Below are 22,347 nucleotides of genomic sequence, written 5' to 3' on the forward strand. Positions count from 1 at the left end.
CTCATATCGACATGAGAGATTTAAGTATTTGCTATGTAATAAATTATTACATTTTACCTAAGTCATTAGAAATAAAAATAGCATATAGAAACTAAAAGTCGACCTACATGGCAAAATGTGGTTTTTAAGTAAGCCCATATGCCTCGTTGCCTAAAATCTAATGAGTGAACTTTACACGTGACATACTTCAAGTGTCATATATCGTTACGTTATTTCTAATCAATACAGTTTAATTACATTATGTTCATAAAGTTCACATTAAAAAATGTCACATATCAAACTTATAATTTAACCTTATTCTTATATTCCATGTTGGGTTGAAAAGGATGTGGATGAGCAAATACAAAGTCCATACATATTGGGCTTTTTATTCTTTGGGTTTTCTGTCCCCCATATAATAAGATGATTTCCCATTTATAACCAAAAAAAAAAAAAAAAAAAGTCTAATCAGTCCATTTCTTTTAAAATCCAGGGTCTAATTTTAAAATTTGCATGGATCAGTTGAAAGATAAAACTAATGACATTTAAAAAATGTGTGAAATTTTTATGCATGGATAGAAATTTACGCCATGATAGGTAAGGTCCGACAATCGATTTGGGGATCGACCTACATCTAAGACCGAGTTGAAGATCAAAGTTCTACAAATCAACCTGAAGATCGCGATCTCAGATCCGACAATCGACTTGGACCCAACAACCATAACTGTCGGTCGGAGTGGTTACAACGACTTTGTCCTCTCTACTGTCTATAAAACAGACACTCATTTGTGACTGAGGTATACAATTCTACTTCGAGAACAACTTACCGTAACTTGCACCTCTTTTAACTCGAATGTTGGAGTGTTTGTTCCATTTAAAGGTTCCTCTTATTTAAGGTCGGACATCATTTGACCACCTGTAATAACTTGGCATAATCCAACACCTAACACAGTCTAATTTCTTCCGGATAAAAACTGCCCTAAACAAAACCAACCACGAATTTTCAGAAAAGTGATAATTTTTTCAAAATGAAAAATACAATTAATTATAAAAGAAGATTAAAGTTATATTATAGGTAATTAGCTGAAACTTTGGTAACGTGACTTTAATTTAAGCATATCTTTAAAGCAAAAAAAAAGAAAAAGGAAAAAAAAAGGAGATTCGAAAAAAATTAGCAAACACTATCCAGTTTCAGCTGTAATTCCAATTCAAACCATTTTCTTCCTCCGTCTCCTTCAGCCGCGTTGACTGAAACTGACGATTCATTGGTTTTCCGTTCAACGAACTACAGATGATGTCCAAATTCTCATGAATTTCGTGCTAACTTGCCATAATTTCAATTGGGTTTCCTCCACCGTTTCATTCTTCAAAACCCTGTAAGTTTCCCCAATTCCCAGTTTCAACTTCTGTCAGATTCTTCATCTTCTCAGAATTTTCTCCGGGTCCCAGTTGATTCCTTGTTGTTTCTGATCTTTTCAACCCGAATTTCGGATTGCCCTTGCTCTGATTCTTCTTGATAAGTTCGATTTTGATCCGTTTCGTGGATCCCCCTTTTGATTTTGAGTGAATCTTTTTGGAGTTGTGATCGCGTAACCTAATTTTTCCACCGAGAGTTAATAGTTTCGAACTACAGATCGATAATCAAATCGCAGGATGCGCAGCTCAATCCCTCAGCCCTCTTCTTCCATCCGAGCGGTGGATAATTCGCCTCTGCTCGGTCACTCGGTCACCGATGGCTTTCTCCGTTCGCGAGCGTTCATCGGCCGCTCGCCTCAGCCTCTGCGCCGCGCGGTTCGTCTTCTCCGCCGCGCAGGTGGGCGGCAGATGATGCTCCGAGAACCATCCGTTCGGGTCCGCGAGACCGCCGCCGAGCAGCTGGAGGAGCGGCAGAGCGATTGGGCGTACTCGAAGCCCATTATCCTCTTGGACCTTCTATGGAACTTGGCCTTCGTTGCCATTAGTTTCACTGTCCTAGGGCTTAGCACCAGCGAAAAACCCTCGGTGCCGCTGAGGTTTTGGATCACTGGATATGCAGTGCAGTGTATAATTCACATGGCCTGCGTCGCCACCGAGTATAAGCGGCGGCGCTCCACGAGAGAAACCGTTGGATTGGACCATAACGGCGGCTGGGCGAGTGGCGAGGATTCGAACTCGGTCTCCGGAAGCGATGGAGACGATTATGTCACAGAGCTTACTGAGAATGACGAAGAACCCAGGTATGGCCAATGTTCATTTTCCATTTCAATCCATCAATATTTGATTTCATTCAATCGAGAGCTTAAGGTGTTTGATTGATAATCTGTAGCTTCTGTTTTTTCCATAGCAATCTTGCAAAGCATATTGAGTCTGCAAATACATTGTTCTCTTTCATCTGGTGGCTGATGGGATTTTACTGGGTAACTGCTGGAGGCCAAACATTGATAGATGATTCACCTCAGCTATACTGGTTTGTTGATTTCCAAACCAATGGTCTTTTTAACACTTCCTTTGTTCAATTTCTCATCGATTTGCGGTTTTATGTTGCAGGCTTTGCATTACATTCCTTGCTTTCGACGTCGTATTTGTTCTGATTTGTGTTGCAATTGCGTGCCTTGTCGGTGTTGCTATTTGCTGCTGCCTCCCTTGCATAATTGCCATCTTGTATGCAGTCACTGATCAGGTAGTTTTGACAAGCTTTGATTCGATCTGCTGGTTCCGGTTCATCTTTTCTTTTATTCGGCATGTTGCAAATGGACATAATGGTATATTAGATGAAATACTGGCTTGCATAAAACGCTTTTAAGACGTATCATGAATTTGTGCTAATTCTTACAGGAAATTTAGTTGATGCCAAAAATGCCACTCAAATATGTAACTTATTCAGATACATTCTCTCATGTCTGAATTAAAATTTTGAGTATTCGCAGAACTAGTTGTCTCGTCATTCACTCAATTATTGTTGTCGAAAGTATATATTTTTCTTCTGTTATGTGTCTCTAAGTCTCTTAATAGTTGTAGATATTTCCTTCTGGATGGCCATAGTTTTTGATCCGTAAAAGCAATCGGATAGGTTCTATTGCAGATATTTTCGGCTTATGTTCGAGTATCATGGTGTGTTTTTGGATGGAAAAGGCTTCATCAATCAATTACTTTGATATATCCACTAGACGTGCTCGTATTGATACTTCCTACTGTTGCTATTGTCATCTCACCCTATTTCGTTTGTTCAAAAAAATCAGGAAGGAGCAACCAAGGAAGATATCGAGCGCTTACCAAAGTACAAATACAACAGAACAGACGATTTCGAGAAAGTGAATGGTGATGTTCAAGAATCCACCGGAGGAATAATGACTAATTGTGACAGTGATGCACCTACAGAACGTTTTCTTCGTCCTGAAGACGCTGTAAGTTTCTGGTTCGAGCTCTGTGTGCATTAAAGAACTTGAAAATTTGTCTAAACCGATCTTCGAATTCTATCTCATTCATTCTTAAAACTGCTCCATTACGGTAGTTGATGGTGTAGAAGTTCAAAAATTCCACTTCCCTCTCAGGCAAAAACACCATTGGAGCAGGAAGAGGAGTTAAACAGAACAATAATACAAAATCAAACAAATTCCCTCCTTTTTCTAACACAATATCTTATCATCAGGAGTGTTGCATCTGCCTCACCGCATACGAAAACGGAACAGAGCTGCGAGAACTTCCCTGCAACCACCATTTCCACTGCAGCTGCATCGACAAATGGCTACACATCAACGCCACCTGCCCACTCTGCAAGTTCAACATCTTGAAGCCAAACAGTTCCAGTAACGAAGAAGTGTGACGTGACGGTGGAGTATACGATGGACGAAAGACGAAAGACGACACACCCCAAATCATGTTTTGGGCTTGGTGGCCAGTGGGGAGAGACCATATTTCTAAGGTCTCCTGCGGAGAGAGTGTTTGGAAGCAGCTGCTGTTGTATGTATGTATGTGTAATTTTTAGGCTAAAAAGTATTTGAGTTCTGACTTGTGTAAATTTGGATCTGAGGGAACTGTGTTTTTGACTTTGTTCTGATGAGAATACTATTATGTTGGGAGAGCCCATTTGGTGTTTTAATCTAATTTTGGTCTGCACATATCTATTTAATTTCTCCAATAATTTATATTTAGTCTTTTTTTTTTGGTATATTTTACAAATATTCTAATAGTTCCGTGAATTTGCATTGTCTTATAGGTACATGTATATTTGTCAATATAATGATAACGTTCTCGTTTCTAATTTGTAAATGGTGGGGTTTGAACACATGATCTCTTAACGAGATATATATCTAATTTAGGTTGGTTTTTAGTATGTTTCTGCATGGTAAGGGTCGAACATGGAGGTAATGAAATATAGGTCTACATGTCATACTATATATAACGTAAAAAAAACGAAACTATTTTTTGTAGTTTCTAAATTTAGTCTATTTTTTGGAAATGTTTATCAAAATTTAAAAATGAGATACATAATATGTCTGTTACTCAAAAAATGTGAAATGAGAACAAGAACATTATCAAACAAGTCTTAAATGTCCCAATTTGTTTGCAATGAACTCGTGACATAATTCTTAATTTAATGTAAGTTTGAAATTAGGTAATCTTGGAATTTCTGAGAACATTATTTTGAAACCAACAAAAAAAAAAGGATAATAAAAAAAAGGAGCTCAGAGAAGCAGATTTCATCTTGAGGTCAGATGGTTGTGATGAACCCTTACATCACGATTGCTTAAATTTCATCACAGCTCTTAAGAGAAATGCACCAGCCGGGAATCGAACCCGGGTCTGTACCGTGGCAGGGTACTATTCTACCACTAGACCACTGGTGCTTTGTAGAATACATTTTGTAATTTATTTTAAGTACTAAAAAATAATTTTAATTTTAAGAGCCAATAAGATTTAAAAATAGTGTTTTATGTTGAATGCTTTTTTTTTTTTTTATTTTATTTTCTTTTTAAAATATCATGCACACTTCTTGATGCCAAACTCGTGTGTGCACTACTGACCATATCTTGTGACATGAAAAGTTAAGAGTAGGGAGTCGGGCCATCGCACCGATCTAAGAGCTTGGCGCACACTTTGGGATGCAATCCACCTGAGGGTGGATCCGCCCCCCAACACAAACCCTATCTTGTAGTAAAAATAATACGAATGTTAAGAACTAAATTATATAATTCAAACATATATTTTCGATAAAAAAAAGGAATCGATTAATTCCCGCTGATGTACTATAAAAAGTAAGATGTTCACCAAAAAAAAAAATATATATATATATATGTATATATTTTTAACGAAAGAGAATTTATCTATTTTGTCCCTTTATAATCCATGCACTACAATACAACTACAAGCTTACAATGAATATTTATTTTGTGGAAAAAAAATGGAAGGAAGAATGGTGTTTTCATTTTTTTTTCTGGTGTGTTGATTATATACATCTTAAAGAATAAAATAAATAATTGCTTTTTGAGTTTTTGAGTGTGTGTGTATATATATTTTTTAAATTAAAATCTAGCTCCATAACCAATATTCCATATCGGAATACCGGTGACGACTTCGCTGCCGCAGCCGCCGCCGTGAAATTTTCTCTCCGGGACCGGCACTCCTATTCCTCCCGCCATCTTCACTCTCACCGACAAATTAACAATTCCGTTCCTCTCGCCTCTGTCGTCTCTCAATCTGTAACTCAAGAACTGCAGATGACTTTCCGGCACGTATCCGGCGGTAAAATCCGACACCGGAACCCTAGCCGTGCCGACGGTCCTAATTTTCCGGCCAGAGCCTCTGCGGCGGACCTCCACAAGCACGAACGCCTCAAGCATTGGCAGATCGAGGACGAGCTTCTCGTTCCAGCGAGGGAATCCACCGCCATCGCGATCGATTTTCGTGCTCGCGGACTCACTCTGAAGATCAGATCTAACGGTGACGAACAAATCGCCGCTGATCGGCTTCCCTCGGATCTGCAGATTCTCGCCGGAGATCACGGTGATTTCGATCGTTCGCGATGGAAAATTAGAAGCGGCCATAAGAAAGATTGAAGAGAATGGGAGACGGATGAGAGATTTAAGGAGGCGACGGCGGAAAGAGGAGAGAAAGGGGAGAGAAAAAGAGGGGGTGGTTCTGGAAAATAAACGTGTTTGGGTATGATAAAGAGACGCGGCTGTGGCTTTATATGGATGACAGACGAGTGGCGTGGAGCTGACTAGGGTGGTCGTCGGTCAGGAAAATTATAAATGAAGGTGAGAGAAAATTCCGGGTGAGTTCAATTTCTGGCGCGCGCGCCGTGTAAAGATGGAAAGTTTTATTTATTTATTAATTTCTTTTGGGATTAAGAAATAAAGTTTTTTGGAGTGGCGTTTGGAATTCCAACACTGAGACTAGTGCCCCCAGTCCCCACGAAATCCCCAACAGTAAATAGATAAAAGTTTATGGAATTTACATTTTTTTTTCTATTATATGGGTGTAAGTTTTTTCTTTCTTTTTAATTTATTGGGTAGGGGTTTAGTTTTTTCTTTCTTTTTAATTCATTGGGTAGGGGTTTGGATCAGTGACATGAGAAACAAGCGTCAATTATCGCTAAGTTAAAGACAACATATGATTTTGATAAACTTGAAACCCTATCTGCTCTCTTTGATTGCTATCTTAACACAAAATCAATGGAATCCCCCTTGTTTTTCTTATCCCAATTTCCAGATCAACGAAATAAATGAGGACTCTGTTCTGATATCATATTAAACATAATAAACTACTATTCAACACTAAAGCTTAATTGATGAGTTGGTAATTTTAATTCATTTATTGGATGTCTAACATATACACCTAATGGTGTAAAATTACCTAGTCACGTTTGGTGTTCTCTTAAAACAAATTATCGTTTAGGGCTTTTTTCTTATTTTAGGGTATAATTGGGTCGGTTCAAATTTGGCAAAGAGAATCTACTTCCAATTGGATGTGAAGAAAGACTAGTCTCATCGATAACGAGACTATAAGGACCCCAGTCAAAATGTCATGGTTCTTTATGGACACCATTATTGATGGATAGGCTTGCTGCATGCATAGAAGATTTGGTTGCATTTAGCATAACTTGGCAATAATAATTTTGGATCATGTATAAGCAAGTGTAGATGAGCATTAGATGATGTACGAATATTAAGTGGGACAATAATAGTATAACTAAAATGATTGTCTTTTCAAAGTTTATAAACTAAGATAGAAATTCTAGAAGTTGAAATAAAATTTAAAACTCCTCAACTAAATATAGGATTTAAATAAAATAAATTGATAGGTTGTATTTTATTTATTTATTTATTTTTTTTTTTTGAGAAACAATCAGATTCAAAATAAGAAATTAACCTATTTCTTTATTTTATCAGACAGGGGACGTTATTTCTAAAAATTAGTCTGTGTTACTTCCACAATTGAATAGATTTCTCATTTTGATTATTTGTGATTTTTCCCCTTTGCTACATTTTCTATAAATCAAAATCTTCATAACGTTTATCTTTATTTTATCCTCATTGAACACGTCTTACTTTAATTATTATATAGTTTGGAAACTATGGCTATTTTTTTTTCCATATATTAGTTGTGGTAAATATTTGTCCAAAAAGGAGGCCGTGGAGGGTCATTGTCAAAGACTCAGTAACAAACGCATGGAATTGAATGTTCGATATTACAGAATTATTCAACTCCCACTTTTTGAGAATATTAATGATGTTGACGTGGATGAATATTAAATGAAAAATATGAAAACTCACGAAATATATAAAAATCTAATTAATGAGTTGGCAAATAAAAATCCAAAATACATCATCATCATTATTATTAATATTCTTAATGTCAATACTTGTAATATTTATCTAGAAAATATAGATATTTCCAAAAAAATATAACATCAATCTCAAACCCTTTATTTTTTTAAAATATTAATTGATGAATAGATTGGATTGGGCCCTTTATGTGAATTTTATCTCCAAACTTGGTAGAAATAATTAGCCCATAATCGCTTTTTCCCTTCAAAATATAATTTTATAAACATCTATAAGACTATATGTAAGAGAAAAACAAATGGAAATTATAATTATTTTATACAAATTAATTATAAAGATAAAATTAAATTTTCATCAATTCAATTTACTTAATTATAATAACTAGTTTCGTTTCAAAAATATATATATATATATATATAATAACTAGTTAATTTGTTAACTAACAAAAAATTGTCTTTTTATAATAATCATCAATATAATTTATTTCATAATTAAACTTCTATTATTTTTGTCTCAAAAAGGAAAAACCATTCTTTCAAATCAACATTTTAAAACTAACATTAAAATTATATACACTATTTGCATTTTAAATTTATGAATTGTAATTTTAAAAAAGAAAAAAGAAATCGATGGTAGCTATACCAAGGCGTCAAATACCGGAACCACTCCAAAAAGGGATTCCGACTGCAACGCCGGCGCCGGTGCCGAAATTAATTTTCTCCGACGGCGCCTGGAGTTTTGCCGTTCTTGGAGTGGATTCAACAACGTCAGGCGCCGTAACTCTCACAGAAATATTAACAATTCCATTCCTATTACCTCTAACATCTCTCAACCGGTAGCTCAGAATATGCAGATAAGTTTCTGGCAAGGATCCGCCTAAAAAGTCCGATACCGGAACTCTCGTAGTTCCGACGATCTTGTTCCTGGAGAAATTTCCACAATGCACATCCACAGTGATGAAACTTACATTCGACGGCAAGTTGAACTCAATTTTGTGGTTCCAGAAAGGATAGCTCCCGCCTTCGCCGTCGATTAGCGTGCTGCCGATGTTCTGAGAGTCGATTCTGACGGTCGCGAACGAGTTCTTCTTTAACGATTTCCGATGACGGCTGAGATCTTCGGCGGAAATAACGGTGATTTGAAGAGTCCTCGATATCGACGCCATGGCGAAAAGGAAGCAGGAGGAACTGATTTGATTTGATTTTCGTGTTGAAGAAGCAAAAATTAGGGTTTCGATGAATGGAGGGAGAGGGGAAATTTTGGGAGGAAGAGAGAGCGAAAAGGCAGACGTTCGAGGATGAAGCCCCTGATTTAGTGACAAGTAAGTATTCAATATTACGCAAAACCACCTTTTAAATTGCCTTTTAAAAGGGAAAAAAAATTGCTTGAAAACAAATTAAATTACACATTTGTTTACAAAAAGATTAGGGTTAATATCTTTTTAAAATTTCAAACAAATTAAGCCATTTATAATTCTCTAAAAAAATAATATTTAAATTACATATTATATAATCTTGAAACAAATACTTTTTTTAGTACAACAAGTAGGATGAAGATATTCGAACTCATAACCTCGTGGGTAGAGACACGTGTCAATTACCGTCAAAACTTAGGTTGGCTTCAAACAAATCTTATCCTTTTAGTTTCTTCCATCATTTTTCTTTCTTCTTTTTTATCTATTAAGATTGGTGATAGGATGAAAAATTCATTACCAGTAGGTACATTATAATATCACACATATTGACAATAATTAATTAAGTATTTAGATAAAATTGAGATCTTGTCTAATGGTTAATGATAATTATTAAAATAATTTTGTACGCAAATTTAATTTGTGGACTAAATGGATGTTTAAAAGTATTTCAAATAAAATAAAATATTTGAAAGTCTCGATACTACAATAAATTTAAACATCTAGATTTTGATGTCATCCTTTTTTTTTATTTGAAATTAAATAATCCAACAAACAGCCTTAAGTCCTTAACCATATATTGCAATTACTTATTCAAATTTCAAGTTTTAATTTTGGCTATAGCTACCATTTTAAATCAAATATACTTTAAGGTAAAGAATAAAATATTTATTAACATGTCAATATATCTATAAAATATAAATCAACGAGTTTGATATCAATATGAAAAGTCAAAAAATAACAACAAAATTTTACCAAAATAAATATATGTTCATAAAAGGATAAGATTTATTGCTGGTTTATTAACTGAAATAATTTTATAAATTTATCCATTTTTAGAAATATCCTTCAATATCTATATTTTATTATTTATCAACATATCCATTAATATTATTATAAATTTGAGGCATTAATATTTTCAAAATCCTAAAATTTACACTAAATTTTTATACACTAGGATTACAGGGCCGTGGAAAGTTGTTTTAAATACTATTTTTGTTTAAACTTTTTTCGATCGTAATTTTAATATTTTTCACAAAAATTTATTGAAATATAGTATAAAATATGTATTAAAATATTTTGATGATCTATGAAATTTATGTTAAAATTTTATAAATATGTATCAAAATAGCTACCTTTTAAAAATATATGATTCAAAATTGACGTTTAGTAGAATATATAGACTAAAATGAACCAAATTTGAAAATACTTTTATCAAAGACAAAAATAAATCGTTTTAGACAGAAATAATAATAGGTAAAATCATTATTAAATATTTGATAATCAAAAAAGAAAAATTACAAATTACAAAATTATAAAAAAGAAAAAAGATTGTGGAATATTTAATGGTATTAAAGATGAAACTTCTCAATTTTTTCCAAAATAATATTTGAATATAGAAAACAATATTAATAACAGGAAACCTTTGATTGACTCAAAGTCGTCGAGTCCTACGTGTCAATGACTTATTCAAATGGATAAGCTTCGCATGAAACATCTTTATCCTTGGTCTTCTTTTTACAAACAATCATAAATTAATCGTTTCTTAGAAAATGCATCCAAACAACTTGTTTTATGGAAACAAAGGAAAAAAAAAAAATGAAATGGATTCTTAGCTTTTTAACCCAAAAAAAGAGAAAAAAAAAAACACCTTAACTAACACCAAATTTTAACAGACTAGAGGTTGAAAAATCTTGACTTACATATGTGGTTTGATACTTAATGTTCCTATTTGCTATTCTTTTATTATTTATGTTCCTCAACTTTTTCTTTTAGAAATTGAATATTTCATAATCAATCTCGTTACTTTATAAAGTATTCGTCCGTGGTTTCAAGTTTAAAAGAAGATTTTCTTCAACAAATTCAACACATTGGTAGATGTCTCAATTTCGTCTCCGTTTATATTAAACGTCACGTTTGATTGAGAATATTTCGACGAAACAAATTTCGTCATAGTTAATTTTCACAAAAATATAAATGGCGCATTGAAATTCTACCTTTAGCAAAAAAATCTGCTTATGAAATTTGGGAGATACTTTTACCGACAAAATTATAAATTCGTAAGTAAAAATAACTTTTCTCAACAAAATATGCTTTCATCGCAAGTTATATGATTACATAATTCAAATTTCTTTATCGAGACTTCTGCTTATTTCGTCAGAGGTTGATTTTGCTAACGAAATTAAATATTGTCGCATAGTAGCAACAAAATTTACTTTCATCCCGAATAATGGCGACAAAATTTGAATTTCATTGAAAATTATTTCGACAAAAATTAAAATTCTTGTATTGTATGGTGTGTACTATTTATTTGGTTTATGCACCCATCAGCCATACAAATAAATGTATCCTTTGAGAGATAAATATCAAAAAGACATACTCTAATTTCATAGGGTTCGAAAAAATATTTCATGCGTTATTCGTAATAATTAAAATATGCAATAAAATGTCAAAACAAGCATAGCTCAGTAGTAATTAACACGTATCTCAAATCAAGAGATTATGAGTAGTTCGATTCCCAACTCCCACAAATTGTATTATATATATATTTTGCAAGATAAGCGTGAAGCTCGAATTTTTTATACAATGAAACATAATTTTACATTCTAACTATGTATATAGATGATATACATTTTGGTCTTAGTACTATGAAACTCATTTTATTTTAGTTTATGTATTTTTAGACGTCGTGTACTTATTATAAATCTTAAAATTAGCATTATTAATTTGGAGTTGATTATTTTTATCTAACTCAGACAGAATAATAATAACACAGATAATTTTACACGATGAGAATCTATTTTTTAAATTTCAAAGTTAAAGATCGATAAAAACCCATTTTCTCTATGAAAATTAAACCATAAATTAACGTAATTAATTTTAAGATTATTTTTTGTTGGAGTTTTAGTATCATTATTTTTTAAAATCAATTTTTTTTGGACTTTAACCATTATTATCTTTTCTACTTTAAATAGCACATAAAATTGAATCGATAAACTTGACTCTAATTCAATTATAAGGTTAGACGGTTGTTTAACAAATTAGTTAAGAGGAAGATAAAAGACACAGAATGCTTACGTATGGAAGGATGTACGGTTTGTTTGGGCAAATTCTCTCATCATTTACAATTAAGCTTACTTTGAAGTTTAGGATGCCAACAATTTCCACATGGAACTTTCAAGAAAATTGTTTTATTTTTCCTTTTTCCAAAAAAAAAAAAAAAAAAACTAAAACAAACTATTGATTACTAATTACTTGTGGTTTATATCAAACCTCTATTTTGGTACAACAATAATGAATTTATTATACTCTATGGAATGAGATTTGTGGTACTAATCATGTCTTTATGCACGTACTTGGAAATATAGGTCGTTAAACCCACTATGACTCAATTGCATGGAGCAAATTACTACATTGTGGGAATGAGTTATATAGAAGGAACAAAGTGGTATATAAGATGCAATGGAGCTGGCCTGGAAACTATTGACTCGAATGGATTGTTACTATAGACGCTATCCAATGTCTGGCGGAGAAAGCTCGACGTTAGCGGCTTATGTAGTGGTCGGCCGACAGAAAGCGGGTGCATGGTTGTCGTCAGCTCGTGTCGTAAGGTGTTGGATTAAGTCCCGCAATGAGCGCAACCCTCGTGTTTAGTTGCCAACCGTTGAGGTTGGAACCCTGAGCAGACTGCCGGTGATAAGTCGGAGGAAGGTGCGGATGACGTCAAGTCATCATGCCCCTTATGCCCTGGGCGACACACGTGCTACAATGGTCGGGATAAAGGGTCGTGATCCCGCGAGGGTGAGCTAACTCCAGGCCCCTTCAAAAGGAAATGCAGGCTGGGTGAAGCTCGGTAGAGAGTTCGAGTCCTCTTCAAGGCATAATGTTGAGACGACCCTTTTTTTTTTACCGCAACACGAAATCATGAAGAAGCTGGAATAACTCAGAAAGAGAGTGGCACCTAGCTGTTGAGAGCGTCTGTTGTCTTTGTAGAGAACAATACGATCTTGGACTGACCCCCTTCGCATGACCTATAAAGAAAAATAAGTGCGTGCTACCGTAAGGCCTCTAAACTCCTTCCTCACGACACTGTTACTTGCCCACGGAGGCGGGGGAAAGAGCGATTGCAAATCTCACAAATCAATTCAAGAGTAAACTGAGATTTCTCCCTTAGGATCTTTTTGGAGATCTTTGGTGTTGGGTTTGTCTAGCCCACAGTTGATGGAGTTGTGGAGCCACGGGGACCGTTGGACTGGGTCGTTTCATTTGATCGGAGAGGAAGAAAGGAATCTCCCGACCATTTGGCCGAGTCCTGCTCGGAGCCGAACCTTGGTCGGCGCATGTGGCTTGGACCCTTTAACCTTCGTTTGACCATTCTGTTCAATTGAGCCTCTTTGATTGACCTAGGCCCATTCGACCGAATCTCACCTCATAAGAGGTAAAAAAACCCTAGAATGCATCTCTTGAGGCTTTCTTACCATGACCAATTTTACTGTTAGTATTAGCTACTCAATGGTAGGTCTACATGCATAGCAAATATTAATTAGATAGGGATGAAAAATAAATTTTTAGTCAATGTTATATTATATTATTAGACAAAAGGGAAAAATGACAAAAGAAAACAAACAAGAAAATGATAGTGAAAAGATAGCTGGGGCTCTTGGACAATAATAGGGAGGAGAGAAAGTAAGCATTTCAAGACCGGGTTGAGATGAGAGAGATTTGTATTTAAAAGGTACAAATTATAATTGCCAAAAAATTTTAAATAAAAAGACAAAATGGGGAGAAACAATTTCTTCCTTGTATATAATATAAATCACGTCTAAAAAATATATTTTATGTACTTTCATATTTTAAAATTGATTATAATTTCTTATCCATAACAATTAAAATATGCATTGGTTTTTTTTTAACATAATTAAATATTATCTCTTTTTTTTTAATACATGTAGGGGATCCAACTTATAAGATTGGAAGTATATGTTAATTACCACTGAGCTATGTTCTCTTTGATAATTTATCTCTTAACTTTGACTATACAAACTCAACCTATAAATTAATTATTGAGAGAATATATTAACTACTATAAAGTTGGGTTAGGGGTTAAGCCAATAAATAAAGTAAAGATATTTTCATTAGCCATATCATATTTTTGTTAAATTTATTTAAAAAAGTTATCGGTAATTTAAGGAGAGTACATAGATCTTTTAACCTATATATTATTGAAATAAAAAAGAACGCGAAAGTCGAAATATTATGAAATTAAAACAGAATCCAGCTGGACCGGTTCGGGTCGGGTCTATTTTAACATAACAAAACCGAGATCCTTTATACCCGTCGTTCTCGTTCCCTCGACCTCCCTCCCTCTCCCTGTCGCTCTCTCTCTCCCTCTCGGCGGCGATCCGCTTTCTTTCCACCCCTCTCTTTTATTTGCCCTTTTCACCACAAATTTATAGAGAAACCTAGGCGCCAATAAGGAGTTACTTATGTTCAATATATACTTACAAACTTCGAACTCTTTCACTGAGCGCTATTTTCATTTCAGGTACCCTGTTTTTATCCGTTACATCTGCAACATTGTGAATTATTCGTCAAATCTTGTGTCCAATCAGCTTCTAAGTGAGTTATCTAAAGATGGTCGAGTTGATGATGCTCGTAAGTTGTTTGATAAAATGCCTCACCGGGACAAGTATTCATGGAATATTATGATTTCTGCTTATGCTAATAAAGGAAATTTAGTTGAAGCTCGTAAGCTTTTCCATGAAACTCCCACTAAAAATTCTATCACTTGGTCATCCCTCGTATCTGGTTATTGCCGACATGGGTGTGAAGTTGAAGGCCTGAGGCTGTTCAGCCAAATGTGGAGCAAGGGGCAGAAGCCGAGTCAATACACATTGGGCAGTGTTTTAAGAGCATGTTCAACCATGGGTTTGCTTCATGGTGGCAAAATGATTCATTGCTATGTAATAAAGAACCAACTAGAAGCTAATATCTTTGTTGCCACTGGTCTTGTTGACATGTATTCCAAGTGTAAGTGTCTTCTGGAAGCCGAATACCTCTTTTTATCGTTGCCTGATCGGAGAAACTATGTTCTATGGACTGCTATGCTCACTGGTTATGCGCAAAATGGTGATAGTTTGAAGGCAATTCAGTGTTTTAAGGAGATGAGAATACTAGGAATAGATTCTAACCAATTCACATTTCCCAGCATATTGACAGCATGTGCAGCAATTTCAGCCTATACTTTTGGTCTGCAGGTACATGGATGTATTGTTTGGAGTGGTTTTGGTGCTAATGTATTTGTTCAAAGTGCATTAGTTGATATGTATGCTAAATGTGGAGACTTGAATAGTGCGAGAATGGTCCTAGATATCATGGAAATTGACGATGTTGTGTGCTGGAATTCAATGATTGTTGGGTGTGTGGCACAGGGATATACAGAGGAAGCTCTAGTTTTGTTCCACAAGATGCATGATCGAGATATGAGAATTGATGATTTCACATTTCCGTCTATTTTGAATTCTTTGGCTTCTTGTGGGGACCTGAAAAAAGGAGAATCTGTTCATTCTCTTATTATTAAAACTGGATTTGACGCTTGCAGAACTGTGAGCAATGCTCTTGTTGACATGTATTCTAAACAAGGAAACTTGGGTTGTGCATTTGAGGTTTTCAATAAGATACCAGACAAGGATGTAATATCTTGGACCTCCCTGGTCACGGGATATGTTCACAATGGTTTCCATGAAAAAGCCCTCAAGTTATTTTGTGACATGAGAATTGCAGGGGTTGCTCTGGACCAATTCGTAGTGGCCTGTGTTTTTAGTGCTTGTGCTGAGCTGACTGTTATAGAGTTTGGTCGACAAGTTCATGCAGATTTTATCAAAACCAGCGTTGGATCATTGTTATCTGCAGAGAATTCTCTCGTAACAATGTATGCCAAATGTGGATGTTTAGAAGATGCAACTAGAGTCTTTGATTCAATGCTAAATCGGAACGTCATATCATGGACTGCCATAATAGTTGGTTATGCGCAGAATGGGAGAGGGAAGGACTCTCTTCATTTCTATGATCAGATGATAATTAATGGCATAAAGCCAGACCCTGTTACTTTTATTGGGTTGTTATTTGCTTGTAGCCATGCAGGTCTTGTGGAAACTGGCCGCTCTTACTTTGACTCAATGGAAAAAGTTTATGGAATAAAGCCAGCTCCTGATCACTATGCTTGCATGATTGATCTATTGGGACGTGCTGGAAAACTCAGCGAGGCGGAGGATTTATTAAATCAAATGGAGGTTGAACCCGATGCAACCTTATGGAAGTCATTACTTTCTGCATGTAGGGTTCATGGGAACTTAGAACTTGGAGAAAGGGCAGGGAGAAACCTCATTAAGTTGGAACCCTTGAATTCGCTGCCTTATGTTTTATTGTCCAATATGTTCTCTGTGGCTGGTAGATGGGAAGATGTAGCACAAATTCGAAAATTGATGAAAACAATGGGTATCAACAAGGAGCCTGGATGTAGTTGGATTGAAATGAAGAGCCAAGTGCATACTTTTATATCTGAAGATAGAAGCCACCCTATGACGGTGGAAATATATTCTAAGATTGATGAAATGATGATCTTAATAAAGGAAGCTGGGTACGTTCCAGATATGAACTTCGCATTACGTGACATGGATGAAGAGGGTAAGGAACGTAGTCTAGCATTCCACAGCGAAAAGTTGGCTATTGCATTTGGACTTCTCACAGTCCCAAAAGGAGCACCCATTCGAATTTTCAAAAATCTCAGGGTATGTGGGGATTGCCACTCAGCAATGAAATATATATCTGGTGTTTTCAGCAGGCATATTATTTTGAGAGATTTAAATTGTTTCCATCACTTCAAAGAGGGAAAATGTTCCTGTGGAGACTATTGGTAGAGTGTTCAGCTTCTTGATTTATTGTATCTTTGAGACTCTTCCTTGAGGAAAGAAAACTACCGATTCCTTGTGGATACCTCACAAAGTTGTCCTATTGGCACAAATCAAGCAAGATAAGAACAGTGCACGTAATATCCCCGATCATGACGAGAATTAAATCCTCTGTATTGTAAAAAAAAAGAGGTGTTTCTGGACTCTCTTCCTTCTCTACTAGATGGAGGAGATACAAATTCCATTCAAGTGGATAGGGCATGACTTGACCATGTCTCCCTCATTGTTCTAAATTGAAAATTCTACCAGATAGAAGAAGCTTTTGAGAGTCAGAAATAGAACCTGACCTCCAGCCATCCGGGCCGCTCTACGTCCCAGGAAAAACCTGGACTCCCAAACAGGTAATAACATAATAATATGAAGGTCAATGAATAATTCCAAATTGTCTGTAGAAGAGCTCAGTTTATTTGGTCATGGCATGTGGAATATTTGGCACCGTTATTAGTAATCATGTCAATGTCGTATACGTAAAAGGGAACGTATAACGTGGTTGTCCTCTCCTGTCCTTGTCTGTAAAATTTAATCAAACACTACCAACTTTTTTAAAAATACTTTCAGTCCTCCATAAACACTTCAAAACGCCAAACACACACCTACAATATAGATAGTATTCGTGACTATTTTACTGTAACATGCAGGTTCTAAATGAGGACTTTGTTAAATGCCATGTGAGTTCACATATGCTGTCATTGCTCAAAAGTATTGAGTTGTCAGATTCAAAATCACAACCTGAAAAAATAAGTACATCTACTGGATATGCTTCTTAACTGTTCATATTTGCTTATTTTATGTCAGAATATGCCCACTGCAGTAACCATTTTCTGTAATCTTATTGTTATGAAATGGTTCTCAAGTTTTTATTTTGTTCATAAAGTGTTTGTCATGTTTGAATACATTGTTTGGGAAACTCAATTATGTTTTAGTTTATGATCCAGATATTGTATCCATTTGAAGTGAACTATTTTGTTCTAAATTACCTTGCTTGAATTTCTTGTCTACAGGTAGTCTCCAACATACCATTCAATATAAGTACAGATGTAATTAAACAACTTCTTCCGATGGGAGGCATTTTACCCGAAGTTGTTCTTTTACTCCAGGTAATATTGCCTACCTTTGAAGAACAGGTTTCAAATATAATATATATATATATATATTTTATAACTAAGAGTTGGAGTTTTGCTTCCTTGTACCCAGGGTGCTCGTGTTCGCCCAAGGCCCAAATTCGAGAGACATCAATGATTTTTTATATTAAGCTCATCGAAAAGTTCGAACTTGAGACCTCTAAACCAATATGATCAAGAGACCCCAAGTCCTTACCAACTGGGAGGAGAGGACTCTACGCTTACTCATTTCTGTGATATCATCAATCATTTTTGTGACTACTGCTAATTTGTTTTAACTATCGGGAGGAGACGGCTCTTCTCTTTGCTTAGTGGAATCACCTCCGAGGACATCTGAATATCGACTCATCAATATTTTTGTTAATTTCTATTATGGTATTCCACAAAGTTGTAGTATTTCCAAATTGAAAAGTTTTTGTTTTTTCACATGTGCTATAGATGTTTATAGTCGCCTTACAATGATTATAGATAATTGTTGACAAAGCATGTCGTTATATATAATACAACTATATTCGAACTTCATATTATCATACTTCACACTTTTAAAGTTAAATTAGTGACCTACATCAGGTTTTTTTTTTTTTTGATATTCGTGAGTGTCCAGGTTAGTTTACGCTCACATCAACTAATCTCATCTAGTAGTCGTCTGATCCTACAATATTTGATTTTTTCTTTTGTATCATTCTCTCTTTTGACTTGCCTTGATTTCTATAATGTTGTAGGTTAACTCATCATTCAATGGCAAACATAAAACGTTACGAAAATCACTTCAAAACATATACACATTCTCGAGAGAGAGCTTTGGAAGATTCTAGCCTTTCGGCTACTGTAAGGCATATATATCTCTACTGAACCAATCTTTTGGTTTCCTCAAAATCTACTAATTGGTTTTGTTAGTGTTATATTCAATTTGTTTGTAGTCAAAATAATGAGCGAATAAAGAACCATACCAATTGATGGAAGTACAGGGACAAAAATAATATATTTATATATATATATATATTTTTTTTTTCCTTTCTATTTGTGCTTTTTCTTAGGTCATAGATTACTATCATCCCTTGCAACGTCACAACTTGACCAATTCATAACCACCCATTTGATTTAATGGACTTCTGTTGACTTGGGCTTATTGTGTCTCATGTGCCAATAATTTTTCTTTTTTTCCTTTTTTTTTTTTAATATCCAATTTCTCTCTTTTTTAAGATAAAATCCAAAAGCTAAGAATACAAAATTCTTAGATAGCTGGATAGCTTGACTTGTTACGAATATGTGACTTCTTGGCACTACCCACTTAAAGAGTTTAACCAAGTCAATTCATTTTTAGGCTAAATCTATGTTGTGGTCTCTAATATTTGGGTTCTATTCTCAATTTAGGTAGAAACGTTTTTTTATTTCATTAAATTTTAAAGAATTTGACAAAAATTTCCTACTTTGTTTTCCATCTTAATGCTTCATCTAAATTTTAGTAACTCATTAAGTATCATGTTATAAGTTTATCATCGACTTATTGTCGTATTCACCAATACACCAATACAGAGGATATGATAGAAAATTATCCAAAAATAAAGAATTAAATTGATATTTTTAGACAGTAGATACCCTCCAACATTAGGGACAGAAACATATAATTTTTTAATAGATGGAATGAATGTTAAATCAATACTGAGCACCATTGTATTTGTTTTGTCGTGTGTCGCATTCTCATTGGTTGATAATAGTACACACTCAACGTTATCTGGTTGCTTATACCTTCTTGCTTTAACTTTATTTTTGGTTCATTTTTACGATTCAGAAATAGGTACATAGATCAACTAAAATCATAGTTATAAAGTAAGTTTATTAACCTTGTAACATTTGACAAGATTGAAGTTTGTATTTTTTTTCCCCCTCAAATTCTTCGACCTCAATTCTCATGGTCAAATTTGTCCATATTTATGTACTATCGACTTTAATATGTATACATATATATATATAGTATATATTTTAACTCACGACTTTTTTATCGGAGATAAATATCAACTAGTTGAGTTTAGCTCGACTTTAATCTTTAATTTTTTTTGTTTTACTTGAAATAGTATTTAAGTTATATTTAATTAGAGAAAATCACGTTCTCCAGATAAAATAATGATAAATAAAAAATTAAGGAAAGGCACGATTTAATTGGTCTTCATTAATAACTAAACTCATTCATGTAAGTATGCGGTGGTTGGAATAGTGAATATAAATAAAGAAGGAACAATATGGATTGTCTAAGCAGATATTATTATTTATTACCATTTTTTTTAAAAACTCGTATTCTATTTGCCTATTAAAGAATATAATCTCGCCATCCAACCATTTGTATTCTTTTAAAATATGCACATACAAAAAGCATAATAAAAGACTTTTTTTTTTTTTTTTCATGAAACCTTGCATTGTCTAATTTTTAAATATTGTATCTTGTTTTAATTTTGCGTAGTGTGAAATTTGAAAATAGGTTTAATTTGAGTATAGCTAGATAAGGTTTTATTTCCACATTTTTCTATTTTTTATTTCAATTTGGTTTTATGTATATTCAATCGTTTGATGATTTTTTTTTTAATACAAAAAGGGATCGAAGATGATTTGATGTCTGAATAACATAAATTTAGCAAAAAAAAAAGAAACAAATAAATTATGATAGGTTTTAATTTCAATTAATACAATGTGTGATATATCATTTATACAAAATATTATATCATAGAATTCATCGGCTACGTTCTCCTTACAAATAACTTGTTACATTTGATAGTATTTAAAGACTTATTTGATGACATTATTGTCATGTGTTTCCAACTTTCTATTTAAATATGTTTGTCAATTATTTAATGTTTATGGTCTATTTTTTATTAACAAAAAAATAAGATTTTGTTTTGCAAGTATTTACGACAAGAGAATTTAAACATAAATATATTCATCATAGATATAGCCTAATTAAGTCAATATGTTTAACTCAGTGGTAATTAATATATTTCTGTGATCAAGAGGTCTTGAATCTACGGATCATTTTATATCTTTAAATTTAAATGTCTTCAATCATATTAATTGACTAATTAATTATTCTACAAAATAATTGATGAATTGATTTAATTATAATTTATAACAATTTCTTGAACAACTAATCACCACTTTCGTTATGAAGTCGGTCATCCCTTCACACGTCACGATGCTGACGTCGGCCCCGTAAACTGTTCTTCTTTCCCCAAAATTTCCAATCGGAAATCGCCTATAAAGTTCCTCCAATTTCCCTCCGACGACACAAAATGTCGCGGACTGTTGAGATCACCGTAATGTCAGCGGAAGACTTACGAATCGACAGGAAGCCAGTGAAGAAGGCGACATTCGCCACCGTGAAATTCGATCGCGGCGGAGGAACGGAAATTGACGAACAAGGCGGCAGATGTCTGGTGTTGGACATGCCGGAGGATGCAATGTTCTTGACGATCGAGGTGCATTGCGGATCTTCTTCGAAGAACAGGATCGTCGGAACTGTGAATGTTCCGGTGTTGGATTTTCTCGGACGATTCAAGCCGGAAAATTATTTGCATCTACTGAGTTATAGGTTGAGAGATGGAAACGGTGAACGGAATGGAATCATTAACATTTCGCTGAGGGTTAAGGTACCGGAATCGGAATCGGCGATAACTTCACAAGCAATAGTTGGAGTTCCGGTGGCGGAGACGGCGAGATTCGGTCGGAATTGTGGCGGCGGCGTCGTGATCGGAGTTCCTCTTTGGAATGCTTACTCTTATAAATCCTGATGGAATTAATTTTCAGATGAAATTGAATTCAAGGAATTCCTCGTGGAATTAAAAAGGCGCCGTAAGCCCAATTTTTAAAAGTTGTTTTCTTTATCCTAAAACAAAAAAGAGTAAAAAAAAGTAACTTTTGTTTATTTATCCTTTTTATCACAATTTTACACTATAATAATTTTTTTAAATTGTGATGTATTTACAGTTTTGTATCAATCATTTGTGTCAAAATTTTGCATATAGAAACTAAAATTATCCTTTTTCAAAAATACATAAACCAAGATAGATGTTTTCAAAATACACAAATTAAAATGAACAAAAGTTAAAAAT

General features: G+C 34.4%; 5 protein-coding genes and 2 non-coding genes across 10 annotated transcripts; 3 read left to right on the plus strand and 4 right to left on the minus strand.

Moving 5' to 3' along the window:
- The first annotated feature begins 1,122 nt into the window (after positions 1–1,122).
- On the plus strand, positions 1,123–4,091 carry LOC111016358 (RING/U-box superfamily protein). 3 transcript variants are annotated; one of them, XM_088124547.1, is made up of 5 exons: positions 1,123–2,195; positions 2,285–2,425; positions 2,506–2,638; positions 3,198–3,362; positions 3,611–4,091. In XM_088124547.1, exons 1-5 carry the CDS (start codon positions 1,633–1,635, stop codon positions 3,779–3,781), a joined length of 1,173 nt encoding a protein of 390 aa, XP_087980673.1. In that variant the 5' UTR covers positions 1,123–1,632; the 3' UTR covers positions 3,782–4,091. The 3 variants fall into 3 exon arrangements, with proteins under 3 accessions (XP_087980673.1, XP_087980672.1, XP_022147431.1); XM_088124546.1 differs by having other exon boundaries at positions 1,126–2,195; positions 3,608–4,091; XM_022291739.2 differs by having other exon boundaries at positions 1,128–2,195; positions 2,303–2,425; positions 3,608–4,091.
- A 548-nt stretch (positions 4,092–4,639) lies between these two features.
- LOC148211146 (small nucleolar RNA snoR114) lies at positions 4,640–4,724 on the minus strand. The gene has a single exon (XR_015791134.1). It is a non-coding gene; the product is annotated as a small nucleolar RNA snoR114 (small nucleolar RNA).
- Positions 4,725–4,734: 10 nt separating this feature from the next.
- TRNAG-GCC (transfer RNA glycine (anticodon GCC)) lies at positions 4,735–4,805 on the minus strand. The gene has a single exon. It is a non-coding gene; the product is annotated as a tRNA-Gly (tRNA).
- A 425-nt stretch (positions 4,806–5,230) lies between these two features.
- LOC148211147 (BON1-associated protein 2-like) lies at positions 5,231–6,130 on the minus strand. Its single transcript, XM_088123686.1, has one exon. The coding sequence runs from the start codon at positions 6,000–6,002 to the stop codon at positions 5,481–5,483; it is 522 nt and encodes a 173-aa protein (XP_087979812.1). The 5' UTR covers positions 6,003–6,130; the 3' UTR covers positions 5,231–5,480.
- A 2,080-nt stretch (positions 6,131–8,210) lies between these two features.
- Positions 8,211–9,065, minus strand: LOC111016240 (BON1-associated protein 2-like). Its single transcript, XM_022291551.2, has one exon. The coding sequence runs from the start codon at positions 8,908–8,910 to the stop codon at positions 8,395–8,397; it is 516 nt and encodes a 171-aa protein (XP_022147243.1). The 5' UTR covers positions 8,911–9,065; the 3' UTR covers positions 8,211–8,394.
- A 5,428-nt stretch (positions 9,066–14,493) lies between these two features.
- Positions 14,494–18,779, plus strand: LOC111016249 (Tetratricopeptide repeat (TPR)-like superfamily protein). Of its 2 annotated transcripts, XM_022291560.2 has the most exons (3): positions 14,494–17,467; positions 18,128–18,223; positions 18,321–18,779. In XM_022291560.2, exon 1 carries the CDS (start codon positions 14,643–14,645, stop codon positions 17,073–17,075), a length of 2,433 nt encoding a protein of 810 aa, XP_022147252.1. In that variant the 5' UTR covers positions 14,494–14,642; the 3' UTR covers positions 17,076–17,467; positions 18,128–18,223; positions 18,321–18,779. The 2 variants fall into 2 exon arrangements, with proteins under 2 accessions (XP_022147252.1, XP_087979781.1); XM_088123655.1 differs by lacking the exons at positions 18,128–18,223; positions 18,321–18,779 and adding an exon at positions 17,765–18,070.
- A 2,620-nt stretch (positions 18,780–21,399) lies between these two features.
- Positions 21,400–22,248, plus strand: LOC111016390 (BON1-associated protein 2). Its single transcript, XM_022291784.2, has one exon. It carries the CDS (start codon positions 21,529–21,531, stop codon positions 22,024–22,026), a length of 498 nt encoding a protein of 165 aa, XP_022147476.1. The 5' UTR covers positions 21,400–21,528; the 3' UTR covers positions 22,027–22,248.
- The last annotated feature ends 99 nt before the right edge of the window (positions 22,249–22,347 follow it).

The sequence above is a fragment of the Momordica charantia genome, assembly GCF_013281855.1.
Source record: "Momordica charantia cultivar OHB3-1 chromosome 5 unlocalized genomic scaffold, Mcharantia_2.0 BLBB01000005.1, whole genome shotgun sequence".
Taxonomy (NCBI): domain Eukaryota; kingdom Viridiplantae; phylum Streptophyta; class Magnoliopsida; order Cucurbitales; family Cucurbitaceae; genus Momordica; species Momordica charantia.

Bases quoted from the DNA above. Each gene is read 5' to 3' on its own strand.
- LOC111016358 (XM_088124546.1), top strand. From the start codon at position 1,633: ATGCGCAGCTCAATCCCTCAGCCCTCTTCTTCCATCCGAGCGGTGGAT. The intron at 2,196-2,284 runs GTATGGCCAATG...GATAATCTGTAG, and splicing joins GAGAATGACGAAGAACCCAG to CTTCTGTTTTTTCCATAGCA. The intron at 2,426-2,505 runs GTTTGTTGATTT...TTTATGTTGCAG, and splicing joins GATTCACCTCAGCTATACTG to GCTTTGCATTACATTCCTTG.
- LOC148211147 (XM_088123686.1), bottom strand. From the start codon at position 6,002: ATGGCCGCTTCTAATTTTCCATCGCGAACGATCGAAATCACCGTGATC.
- LOC111016240 (XM_022291551.2), bottom strand. From the start codon at position 8,910: ATGGCGTCGATATCGAGGACTCTTCAAATCACCGTTATTTCCGCCGAA.
- LOC111016249 (XM_022291560.2), top strand. From the start codon at position 14,643: ATGTTCAATATATACTTACAAACTTCGAACTCTTTCACTGAGCGCTAT.
- LOC111016390 (XM_022291784.2), top strand. From the start codon at position 21,529: ATGTCGCGGACTGTTGAGATCACCGTAATGTCAGCGGAAGACTTACGA.